The 13,885-nt window shown below is 39.8% G+C and overlaps 1 protein-coding gene across 2 annotated transcripts in view; it reads right to left on the minus strand.

The window, feature by feature from the left end:
* The window catches only part of NAV3 (neuron navigator 3), a gene marked incomplete at its 5' end in the record, with an annotated part of 269,996 nt that overhangs the window by 106,654 nt on the left and 149,457 nt on the right, over window positions 1-13,885 (minus strand). For both annotated transcript variants that reach the window (XM_080621573.1, XM_080621572.1), the window contains 2 exons: window positions 958-1,341; window positions 2,683-2,791. In XM_080621573.1, coding sequence (XP_080477699.1) covers window positions 958-1,341; window positions 2,683-2,791 — 493 coding nt within the window. The remainder of the gene's footprint in view (window positions 1-957; window positions 1,342-2,682; window positions 2,792-13,885) is intronic.

Below are 13,885 nucleotides of genomic sequence, written 5' to 3' on the forward strand. Positions count from 1 at the left end.
CTTAGGAACGTATCATATCCAATTTCATCAGCCACCATTCTCTAATCATAGCTATACTTCAAACTAAGAGATTAGACTGACAACATGAGTCTTAAATTTATACAGAGTGAAGCAGTATGGTGTGATATGGCCATGTACTCTATGGGACTTCTGTTCAACTCAATGTTACCTCAACCACCAAGCAGCCTTGAGATGCCAACAACAGCAATGAACAGTAATTAGCTTTTTTTTTTTCCTTAAAACCAAAATAAATTCTGCTTTAGGAGTTCTAACATACATATAAATGAAATTACTTTTGTTCCAAGACTGATAGTCTTTGAACAGCAATTTGAAGCACAGGGAATGCAGTACCCCAAAGCCTATCAACTGATTCAACAAACAAATAAAACTAACAGTCATTCTTCCTCCTGAGTATGCTGGGAGAGTGGCTGATCTATTCTTTTATGAAAAGATATTCCTACAGCTCAGATGATAGGCATAGTTGAAAAATTGCAATAAAGCCTTTCACACAGACTACACTGGACAATATCTGAAGTGGAAACAGAGAAAGTCAGTGTTGTCAGCAACTGCTGCATCCAATACCATACCTACCATCTCAACTAAAACATAAGAATAACAAAAGGTAACCCCTCCCAGGACAAGCAGTGCAAAATGATGGCTTACCAGGTAACTAAGAAATTTCAGTAAGTAATAAGAAGCACCTGTGCTCTTATCAAAGTTCACAGCAAAATCATCTTAATGTTAAAGGAGAAGAGCTGAGTTTGAAGGCAGCTGAGAACAACACTAGCAGCTTAGTGCCTTACCTTTGTTTTGTCTGTTTGGGTTTTTTTCATATGTATATTTTCATAATCCATAAACCATAACGCAACTTCCACTTCTGTGCCAGAATTTCTTGGAAAGATCCTATCAAACCTGCCAACCATGCATCAGTTCAAAGGGGGAAAAAGTGCTGCTTACCCACTATTGATGTCATCAGTTCTGAGGCTTTTCCCAAGAATGTCCCCATCACTCATGTAGCCACCGACGTCAACTTCAGAGGACATGTCCAAATCACCACTTCCTTTCTCACTCATGTCGATCTGTGAGATATTTCCAAGGCGAGAAACAGCTGCCCGGCGAAGCGGGGTAGTGTACATAAATCGAGAAGGGTCTGTGTGTATGAAGCGACTCGTGCTGCTGCGAGGATAACCAGCGCCCAAAGACGGGGCATCTCCTGCCTGCAGCCGAGGACTGGCCTGACCTAGCCTCCAAGTCATTGGGGTGGACCGGCTTGTCAAGCTTGGTATGCTTCTCCCATTCACTTCAGTTGTCACAGTGCTGTCAAAAGTTGTCTCCAATGTGCTGCCAAACAAAATGGAGAAGTCAGTGAACTGTGCTTTCTCTGCTCCTGAGAAACAAGGAAAAACAATGGCTGAAATAATGTATATGTTTTTTAAAAAAGTTCTGTGTGTGTTTCTCCATGTGCACACAAGTGTTTGTGAATGCCCCTCACTACTGGGGCAGTTCTGTTTAATATCATTATCAGTGATCTGGATGAGGGGATTGGGGGATTGAGTGAAGCCTCAGTAAGTTTGCAGATGACACCAAGTTAGGTCGGAGGGTAGGAAGGCTCTGCAGAGGGGTCTGGGCAGGCTGGATCAATGGCCTGAGGCCAGTTGTATAAGATTCAACAAGGCTCAGTGCTGGGTCCTGCACTTGGGTCACAACAACCCCATGCAATGCCACAGGCTTGTGGAAGAGTGGATGGAAAGCTGCTCAGAGGAAAAGGTGCTGGCTGACAGCTCAACATGAGCCAGCTTGCATCAGGCAGGCAAGAAGGCCAACAGTATCCTGGCTTGTATCAGAAAAGTGTGTACAGCAGGAGTTGGGAAGTGCTTGTCCCTATGTACTTGGCACTGGTGAGGCTCCATCTCAAATACGGTGTTCATTTTTGGGACTTTCACTACAAGAAAGACATTGACGTGCTGGAGTGGGTGAGGAAAAAGACAATGAAGCTGGTGAAGGGTCTAGAGAACAAGTCTTATGAGGAACGGCTGAGGGAATTGGGGTTCTTTAACCTGGAGAAAAGGGGGCTCAGGACAGACCATATTGCTCTTTACAGCTACCAGAAAGGAGGATGTAGAGAAGTGGGTGTCAGTCTCTTCTCCCAAGTAGCAATTATTAGGACAAGAGGAAATGCATTAGGTTGCGCCAGGGGAGGTTTAGATTGGATATTAGGAATCATTTCTTCTCCAAAAAGGTTGTTGAGCATTGGAACAGTCTGCCTAGGGAACTGGTTGAGTCACCATCCCTGGAGGTATTTTAAAGACATGTAGACGTGGGACTGAGGTACACGGTTTAGTGGTGGACTTGGCAGTGCTGGGTTATCAGTTGGACTTGATGATCTTAAGGGTCTTTTTCAACCTAAAGAATTCTGATTCTGTAATTGCTATTTATAAAATAACCTAAAATAAATTGTATAGGTTTCTAAGAAGATGCATATGTAACAATAATCATCTTTATGAATGATTGTATAAGATACTTTGACAGTAAAATATATTAGTCACATTTAAGTTGTTGAGGCAGTCTAGCAAACAGCAAGGTTAGTGCCATGATTAATTTTCCCTTGCAAGTATCTAATTCATTCAGCAACTAGTAATACTCCTCTACAGTCCAAGAGCAATCAACACAAAACCAGTATACCTGTGGCTTATCTGCGTCCCTCTAAGGCTGGACATAGTTTCTTCCAAATTCTGTCTCAGGTCTGCTATGTTCTTTACAGTTCTCATTCTTCTTGTTTCAGGGTCTTCCCCTGGGAGAAAAGAGCAAAACCAGGACAAACTTTAGCACACATGAGCGTATAAGGTTGAATAAAATGCACACATGAATACACAGCTAAGAATACACACATATGATTGCAAATAGGTCTGTCTCTTAAATCTTTTAAAGAATAAAACCTCATCCTTTCAGAAATAAACCACACATACGCTTATAAATAACATGTGGTATGTAAAAAACCCACCAAAAAGTCCTGGTGAAGTATCCCTGTTAGGGCCTAAATCTATTAATGAAACTCAGATTTACAGTGTTGGGATTTTTATCCTCTGTAATCAAGGCACAATGCAGGCCCAGACCACTTGATACATTACACATCCCCTTTTTCCTCCTTGACATTTTACATGACTTGGTAGGGGAAAAAAGCCACAGTAAATCTGTGTCTGGAAAGAATTGAGATGACTGTTACAACTCTTCAGTATGCACTTAACATCCAGGCTATTTCAAAGTACTCTTTAAGTCAGGCACTTAATAAAGCATCTTTCCTTAACTGTAATGATTTCCTGAAGGGGGAGATTATTCATTTTTTTTATATACAAAAAAACCAAGTGTTTCTCGTGGGATAAAAATCCGAACCCTTTAAGCACATGTGTCATTTATACAACTATGGATTTTAAGAGCCTTCAGGGATCCACTGTGAAAAGCTAGACTGGTATCTTGAATAGTGAAGCCTGCAGAACTTCACCTGGAACATCGTGAATAATGTTTACTTCAGATGATTAACATATCCTCCCGTCCCCAAGAAGCAAAACCAAAAAAGTTACATATCATGTGTTACAAAAGGAAAATATAATAAGCCTCAAAGCAACCTCCAGAAGTCATGACTCTATTAACAATAAATTTCATGTCATACTTCACCTTCAGTCAATTTTACTTCTCATTCTGGAAATGTTAACATCAAGAATTATATTGTGCAACCACTTAAGTTATCTCTAATATTTAACTCTAAATTTCAACATTCTCATCCAGAACAAGCTTTTAACCTGATTTTGTAATCCTCATGACATGAAGAAACTGTTTTATCTTTGAATACATATAACAGTCTGGGGAATTTAAACTCAATATCAGACAAAAAAACAAGATCAGAAGTGCAAGCAGAGTCAAAATACCAGACAGACTGATATTTCCTATTTGTAAATCGTAAAAAACACAAGCAGAGTGTTGCTGCATGTCTCATTCTGTTGCCACCTTTCCTCCTCTCAGGTTTCTGTGTGAATTTATACAAGATATAAATTCAACAAAGGTGATGTCTCTGATGAAAAGCATGGTATGCCATCTAAGTTGAAAAAATACCCACACCCAGATAGGAGATGTTTGAGGAGGGGAAAAAATAAAACAAGGATGGTATCCTTTGCAGAGTACATGAATTGGGAAAAAAGGAAGGAGGAGACATTAGCGTAGAGCTTTCAAGAAAAGTTGCATAGGGCAGAGAACTGGAGAATATTCAACATGAGCCCAGAAACAATGAAAATTTTATATTTAACAAAGCGTTCTGGAGAGTAAAGCAAAACCAAAAAGAAGTCCTACTGAAAACATTCTGGTAGAGTAAAAGATCTCATAGTATCTGTTTGAAGGCATAGGAAACAGGTTGACTTGCAGCAGAACTACACGTATGGGTTTAACATTGGTTTACAGAAAGCATTGGGTTAACATATACAATAACATTTATTTCAAATATAAGGGAGAACATGCAGAAGTAAATTATATTTGAGCAATGGTTCATTTAAGCTCCTTCATTTTGTTTTTTGACAAAAGGATGAAGCCTTTGAGCTCATTGTCAAACTGAATTGCTACTGTACCCTATTCTGTAGTCCTGGTCCTATTACCCAAACATTCTGCAGGAAGTTAAGAAAAAATTCCAGCTCCTGGCACTCAAGGAAAAGAAAGTACTCCAGATACATTCCATATACCTTTATTTCTTCCCTGATAGGCAAACGATGCATGGTACTAGCCAATGGACCCAGCAGTTGTGACTCAGTGTCAAGCTAGCTTTAACAGCAATGCCAGCTTGAGGTTTTCCCACCTACTCTGCTCCAGCTGTGTCTGCTGTCCTCTTTGCTGCAGCCAAACAGTCCTTCAGGAAGTGCTGTTTGCTTGTTTGCTTTATCATTCCAAATAAATTCTTCAGTGATTTAATGATACAATAGTCCCTAAGCCTCTGGTTGGCACCATGGAACTGACAGCGTGCTCAACACCTGACAGGGTGGAGGCAAGGCATGGGCATACAGGCTAATCAAAGTACCCATGGATCCCATGTGCTGTTTGCAGAGGCTTTTGCACCATCCTGGAGATCCCTGTGAGGAAAAACAGCTCACGCCAAGGCTAAGATGGAGACCATAAAGTTCTGAACCTGCTGTTGAAAGCCCAGACAGTTCCCAGGCAGCTGCCTATATGCACTCAGTTCCTCACTGTCACTACTCTTTGCTTCCCCTCCTGCTCCTTTATCCCCACCCTCCATCTGTCAAATGTACTCAAATTCACTTCTAGGAGCACATTCTGTTCCTGCTACGATACCTATATGGGAAAGACCCAGGACCTGAATGTTACCTGCCCTGCCTCAAACCAGAGGTGAAAGAGTAGCTTGTTGGTATAAGACAATTTTCTGCTATACACAGAAAGACAAATTCCAGGACGTAAGCAGGCAGAATTAGATGCAAAACAATACTTTGCCTTTATATTTATTTGAGGAACTGAATAGAATTCATATGTGCACTGCCTTTGCCCTTTTCCTTCTTTGTTTATCCTTGTCATTTGTCCTTTGCTGAATGTTAACACATGGAATTCTTGCAGCAAAAATGACAGCAACTGTCTTTTTTAATATACATTGTACAGTAAATAGCATAACAAAGCCTTAAGGTATAATGGCAATTCAAAAAAAAAAAAAGTACATATATATGGCAAACTGCCCAAGTATGTTTTTACGAAGAATATTTCATTTTCAGACAAATTATAACATAAAAAGTATTGTCATTCTATCCTGGAGAGGTGAAAAGTTTGAGGTTTAACCTCTTTTGATCTTCAGTGGTACAATGGGTAGTTTCAAAACCTTTCCACCTCTTTTATTTTTTTCCTAAAAAAAGCTGCAACTGGAGGTTGATGATCTTCACATATTACATAGTACAACACACAAAATCCTCATAACTGTAATGATTAAGTGTCTTAAAAATAATTGCTCTTTTTTCTTTCCATCCTTAAGGCTGTATCACTGGACTCATGCTGTACCATGGATGAGCAAGTCAGAAAGTATAAACAGCTGAATGCTATGATTAAGAAATTTTCTGCACTGTGAGCACGATCCCGAGACCTAACTTGCATCTGACATTACCTAGATTTTCAGGTCAGCACTGTGGCTCCCAACTACATCAAGCCTCCTGTGCAGAGGATCATAGTGATGATGAATGAGGGTTTTTTTTCTGTGCTATACTGTGCCTCCTAGAAGAGACACTACAGTGCTTATCACAGCAGGATCTGGACACACTGTATGGGTCCAAAGGGAGCCTGGACTCTCCCAGGCACCTTGTTGTTTATTACTATGGCCCACTGCCATCATAGAGTCTATTCATATTTGAGTGATCTAACACATCAGAAATGCTCCCTGGCTTGCTCTCTCAAGTGATTATGGTCTGTACACTCAAGAAAAAACATTCTATTTCCTACATGGAGGGACTGGGATAAGACTAAAACAGCATACCCTGAAACTTTCTGTCAAAATCCTGTTCTGCTTACAAGAAAGTCTGATGCAAATATTTTACTGACCCCCAGGAAATATAATCTGCTCAAATCACTTGTAGCTTCATCACTTATGCTAAAAATGAATATTCCAAAAGATTGTCCCCAAGTTATTGCCTATAAAGAGTGAACCATTACAGGTTCTCTCAATAAATTTTTAGAGAACACATTAATTTCTTCCATTGTGTGAGATATGTACACAGGAAATCAAAATAAACATTTTACAGAAATCACGAAATACCTTTGTTAAACTTTTACACTCATATTTCTGAAGCTCACCCATAATTGCACATTTAATAATTTCAGTACTTTTGCACATGTAATTACAGCCCAAAGCAGATAAATGGGAGAATAATTCCATTAATTGTCAGATTTTAATAAAAAGATTTACAAATAGTAAGCAGCTCTCCAGAGAAGTGTCCACTCTTAGATACTAACTCCATTCACAAAGGAAAGTACTAGTTTTACTCTGCAGGTGGTGAAACTGAGGCTTACACACAGCTGAAGAGGAGCAAGGGCAGCTGGAGAGCTCAACTTCTTTTGCTAACAAGCCTCTAATTTCTAGGAGAAGCCCCTTTTAGCATAATGGTACAGTCTAAGAATAAAAGGCATGCATAAAAAGAGAATTCTTGTTTCTTTGTTATTTTGAGATGATAACTTTTTACATTACGTAGACAACAAAAAATTTATCCTCAATGTTTAAACATAATCAGGGCTAACATATCCACCAGCAAAGAGGCTCCAAGCTAGACACATGCTATACAGCCTTGGAAAAGCAAGCAGCCACTTAAACCATTTGGCTGGCTGAAGAACAAAGCTTTGGAAATGAACACTTTGAGCACTCATGAAAAGGGCTGAAAGATGAAAAGTAAAGCCAGTAACACAGAAGCCTTTTGAAGCACCTATGGCTGTGGATTTCAAATACTCACTGGCAGGAACTGATATAAGAAAACTGGATTTTTAAACTAAAATGAAACCCTAACACTCATAATTCCACATATAGGGGTGAAATTACCAGCGGGGTGGGAAGGGGGAAGCAAGACCAGAGAAATAGTTTGTAGGTAGGCCAAGACATTTTCTATGCAAACCTATCCTTGGATTCAAGTTTTTAATTTTAAATTCATGAGAACAAATGTCATTAAAAATAAAATCTTTATGAGCAAACTAATAGCTCTTAAATGTTACAACTTATTTTTTCAAACAGCTAAGCAAACTATGCTCAATTATTCACAGTCTGCTCCTGCCCCTACACCCATCAAAAGTGATTTAAACATTTGTCTTCATTTCATAGTCTTTAGAGTAAGCAAACAACGAAGAAATGGGTGGACCCTATTTTTGCATACTGTTGCAAATAAAAACAGTTCTGTCTCGTGAAATCACTGTCAAAATAAAAAATGTGCTCCACGTAGATATGTGCTAACACTTGGGTCTCCTCCTGCCCTTCGTGATGTCAAGCCAAAGTTAACTTACCTAAAATATCAGTATAAAGGACCTGTTCTAGGTCCCCCAGCATTGTTATTATGACATCTTCATCCAGATGTGCGGTCCCTTCACGCAAGCAGCCTTCTTCCTCCTCCTCTGCCCAGTTCCTGCTGGGGAATGTGCAGGATACATTTTCATCATCTGATTTTCCCCTGTCCTCATTGTCAATCTCAAAACCTCCACCTGTATGCCGGTCTGAGGACCTCCTAGACGTCCTGCTTCCAGCAGGTGCTACTGCCTGAAATGCTTGGGGTGCGGTGAGGCTGGAGTGGCAGAGAGAGTGCACCGACCGTGAGAGTGCCCTGGAAAGGGAGCCTGTGCACCCAGCTTCTGCCTCCTGTTGATGGTAACTCTGACTGGACTTGGAGGCGTTTCCAAACCAGTTCTCCCTGTATGAGTATCGCCTCTTCTCCCCTTCGCTGATGAGCGTGAGATTGGTTAGAGACTTCTGCTTCTGAAGATGAACACACCCTCTTCTAACCTCCTTGCCTTTAAACACTGACAGTTCAGCAGATCGCTGCATGTTTCCGGCTGGGGCTTCACCTCAGTTAGAGTTCATATTTCTGAGATGGACAGCAGTTCAATTCTCCGGAAAGGTCTGGGATGTGATCCCTCCAGCACTGCACGCTGCACATCCCAGGTAGCATATACTTGCACTTCCAATGAAAAGCACAGCTCAAACATGCATTGTACGTACTGGAAATTACTAGACAGGCACAGTCATTTTCTTTAAAATTACACTGCTGTCTCTGCGAAGCCACTTCTCTCCCGTCACATTAATCTGCAGTACTTACAGTCATTTTCACTTAGATTTCTCTCAAGCAGAAGAGTTGATCAAACACTCTGTTCCAGCAAAGAAGTAATCCCAAAAGCCAACTGTGTTTTCCCCTCTCCATCCAATCACCAGTCTCATCGGAGTGGTGGGCCTGCATCTCTGTCTACAGCTGCTGCCTTCTGAAATCCAAAGTAGGCACAAGTGCTGTCTCGGGCTTTCCCCCCTCCTCTCACCAGATCATGACTGATCCCAGTGCACGGCTCTTCACTTTAGATGGGCTGACACAGAACTGCAAGTACAGCCTCCACGTCAGAGCTCAATAAAGAGCCAAAATTAACCACTGAAGCAAAGCTCTGCACAAGCCTCCTTACATTTTAGTATTCAACCTGCATTCCCAGATATATGACTCTTCTCTGCTACTGCAGTGAATGCTGCTGGCTGCCATGGCAGCAAACATCCTGGTGAATTAAACCGGAGACACAGAAGCCTCTGCTCAGTTTACACTGCCACAGGTTTCGAGACACAGCTTCACCTGAATGGGATGCTACCGTAACAGACCTAGTTCACAGTCAAATCCTATTTTTCTCCCCGAAAGGTAAGGATGACAAACTATTTCTTCCCTATCACTGCTACTCCCAGGGCAGCAAGCTAAAAGCAGATTTGCAAATGGACCTTCAGTCTTGCAATTTCTGCTCTAAATAAAGAAAATATAATTTAAAATCATAAAGAAGCTAAAAATTGGAACAGAACAGTACCTAACCAGTAAGGTGATCTATAAAAGGAAATACTTAATTTCATTCTTTCTTCTTAATATATATATATATCTTGTTTGCAGCTCTGTGAGATTCAGAGGCTAGTATGGAATTAAAAAGCTCTAATAAAATCGTTGTTTCACAATCTTCTTAAGAAAACCTATTAATGGAATAGTAAATTATTTTTTTAAAAAAACAACACAGTATCATGTCTGAACTAAGTTCACCGGTTCTAAATGTTTTTAAATACATTATCAGGAGAGAAAAAAAGGCTTACATTTAAATACACCTTTTCTCACAGAGAAAAAGATAGCAGTCTCAGAAATAATAGACGGGTGAACAAAGAAATTAGTGAATTTCATTCTAATTTTTAGATATAAACTTTTTGTCTAGGAGCAATTAATTTCATAACACATTATCTGGAAATCTACAAATACAAACACTGTTGTATACCAATATACTGCTTTTGTCAGTGTGCAAATATGCTTGTCTCAAATCCCTACCTGAGAAACCGTGACAAGAAAGTAACCTTTAAGAACGCCACCCTAAGAATTACAGACTGTTTGCAGATTGCCTGTGTGAATAAACAGATGTTAACAGAAGCCTCGCTGTACTTCTTGCTTTTCACTGGCTCAGTTTACACTTTTTGAAGATGCAAGAGAGAAAAAAATAAAAGGGCGGGGGGGAAGGGAAACTTCTTTGACATTCTAAAGGAAAGGTGCATTTTTAACTAGGTAACCCCCATAAACATGGAAGTAATCTAGAAAAATATTCAGTAGTGTCAAGCAATGATGGTTTTCCATATTAAATCACTGACACATTCCTAGAAAGACATGGTCCACAAAAGAAGATACCACTCCTTTTCCCACCTAGTCCACAAAGTCAGAGGAGATAAGAAGAATGCTCTGTCAGCCCGAGTACAAAATTGTCCCAAATATTAAATGTCTGCCACTTCTTCAGCACAAACCGGAAGACTGCTGTGTTTACTCCCAGGGTCTGCCAGTTGCAGTGGCATATGGGCCCTTAAGAAGCTTTCATGCACATGCCAGTGCCTGCCTTAAGAAGAGCCCAGTGCACTGGTGTGGATGCTGACACGGCCTCGGTTGAGGAAGCAGAGCTTCAGCACTACCCGCATGCTCCGGCATCATGTGGCTATAACAGCATGCTCAGCAAGGCTGAGGAAGCTGCAGAGGTTGTTAGAAAGGCTTCATACAGCTGTATTAACAACACAGAATTTGCAAAATGTAGGACAACCTCACTCTTTTCCCACTCAGTGGTTTTAAAACCTCAATTTACACTCAAATTGGTACAGTATTCTCACTTGCTATGTTTTGAATTAATAGGAAGGGCAATGATTTCAGCCCACGATGCACATACTTTACAATGAGTCACATGCTGGGATATGGAGGTACTGAGACTTATCTCACAACCTCTATTCAGCCTTCATGTGTACAAACACTAGACTACAGCACTTAATTACAAGGTTATATGAACTTTTCTCCCATTAACACTTTCTCCCGTTAACACCAATCTCACTTGGTAGACAGGGCATTGTGATTATCTTCAGATACAGCAGATACATACAAACATATTGCACCAAGCATTCTGCAGGAAGAACAGCATATTTTATCCTTCTGCTTTACCACATTCTCTGCAGGGTGTCATTTGACAATACATAAAATCGCAATGTGGAGAATTTTCAGTTTTATTTATTAAAAAATACTTTTGTAATACTCATCCCTCCATTTTAAAATTATGAAATATAGCAACAAGCAAATACTTCTTTCTAAACTAAAAAGACAAAATATGAGACCAGAGGAGAGCAAATGTCATGACAGAGCATTATTCCCCAACTAACCTTGCAGTTCCATGTAGCCTTTACCCACCCTGCAGGAATATGTTTAAATCGAGAACAGCACAGGAAACTTCCCCAACCCATCACAGTCAGTGTAACATATTACCTTATTTTTACTCTCTTCCATAAAAGGAGTTATTAAATTATTTTAAGAACTAATAAGCAAGGGCAAATTTAGCTCTTAGAAAAGACTTTCTTTGAAGTATCAGTGCATAGTTTGGAGTCTTACAGATGAATTATGTAATAGAGCTGCAAATGCATAAGATTATGAACCTCTTCAGCTAAACTTACCTAAAAAAATAAAATTGTAAACTATTTTGACACCTATTAATTAACTTTTTCTTTCAGAGAGCACAAAATTCAGCACAGTAAACATAAAATCTTGAAAAAGGAATGTTTTTATACTAATGCTGCCATTGATATTGGCCTGTAACACTTAAAATTACTTTAATTTCTGCTTCATCCCTCAGATTTTTTATAATTAGTCAATATTTGTAAATTCATGAATAATTATTTAATCAAACACTTTGCGTTAAGCTCTTTGAACATGCAAATACTTGTTAAAGCCAAATGCTATCACTGATTTCATAAAATAATACTTTGTAGTTACTGACATGTACAGTTTACAAATGGTTCATTAAATAATTAACATTGTGGCATCTTTCTCCAATAAACTTGAGCAGAGACTAATAAATGTCACAGCTACTACAAGTAGAAATACTAGGTAAGAAAGTCTGAACAACTTGTTCTTAGTCATACCATGCAACACATGGATTACTTTAGTAGGTTTTCTTTTCATTCTCATTTTAGAATCCTATATAGCTATATATAGTCTATAACATTAAACTTCAGTTTTTCAGAAACATACATACTGAGTAGTCTTGTTGAGGCAAGTGGTACATAAACTACATGCAAGAAAGAGTGTTCATACATGCCTGCAGAACAGGACTCCTAAATTTCTGTCTGGGATTTCCTGGACAGAAGTCTACACATCTGTATGGCACATGTGCCATGAGTCTACTGTATACAGAACACACCAAAACTACTGAGCAGGTGACTTGTGCCTGCAAATGGGATTCATTCAGCATGTGGCATCATTGGCACCGTACATGCAGAGGGGATCCAAGGTGTGCAGGAAGCCTTGCAACTATTGTGCATGTGCTGTACTGCTGATCTGCACGTGCACCATGGAAACATCTGGGATTGCTCTGGCTGAACTTTGGAACATTCAGATCAAAAAAAAGTCTGAAGCACTTCAGATCACATCTGGAACAAATTCCCAGCAGAGACAGAGGAACAGTGAAGAAACCCAGATTTACAGTAGCTCTACCAAGAGGCAAATTACCTAGGACAGCAGATTTATGGGGACAAGCTAAAAATAAAGAGGTTGCTCAGTTTACCAGGGCTGCATTTCTGGGTCTATCCCAGCCACACCATCTCACCAAGTGATCACTTGCAGAGTAGTGGGTAGGAAACAAGAGGTTTGCACTCTGACTTTGCCCCCTCCTTTCACTAGCTCTGAGCAGGAAGGCAGGAGAAGTTTTAAAGGTAATTGGCTCTCTTAGAAATAGGGAGGAAGACAGAGCAGAGGAGAGTTGGAAACTACTCCTACAGATTCTCATTTTACCTGTCTACTTCCCCATCACCAATGCTGAGGCAGTAGCAAAGGGGAGTGAACTGTCTTGCTGAGCACAGAAAACAGAGCCATGACTGTCCACCAAAACAAGGAAATCAGCTTGGGTTTGGTATCCTGAATCACTCAAGGAGAATGGTGACTGACCAACCACTTCCAAATCTTTTTAAAATTATTCTTTCTGCATCCAAGTTTTGCCTATACTGTGGGATGCCTTGAACCAGCTTTGCTTACAACATTAGTTTAAGATTGATTGGCAGATCTTGCCCTGAAGTGGAATAGAAGCCCTGCTATGATCTGTGTGGCCAGTTATGGGAGCAGTAAACTTCAGCCAAGAGACAATATCAAAGATGAGTGAGTAAATATTCTGAAAGTAGAGAAACAGTTTATACAATGACATGGGCTAAGACACCTTAGTCCTGAGCTTGGTAGCTTTAGTTGTAAATATTTGGCCATGTAAAAATAGTAAAGAGTAATGAAGCAGAAACACAATAATGGTACAACAGCACTTTATGAATGCACTCCTACAAGATTTAGTGGTTTCCACAAATGCTTAGTCCCTTGCATGATCCTTATTGATCCTTACTCTATATCAATATATTGTGCTAGTGTGTTTGGTTACCAAGGTGCAAAAGAAACTCAAGATAATATAAAAATGTTGCCCATCCACAGCAGCAGTGAAAGATTTCAGGAAAAAGACAGTATCAAAGCAAAAGAAACACTGCATGAATCTCTTAACACCCTGAATACATATGACCAAATCAAGGAAGTAACCCTTGCATATCTCCTTGCTACTACTGGTGTAATCCCTTGGTCATAGTAGAATGAAGATGCTTCTAAGTAAT

This window comes from Psittacula echo (assembly GCF_963264785.1).
Source record: "Psittacula echo genome assembly, chromosome: 1".
NCBI classification, from domain to species: Eukaryota; Metazoa; Chordata; class Aves; order Psittaciformes; family Psittacidae; genus Psittacula; species Psittacula echo.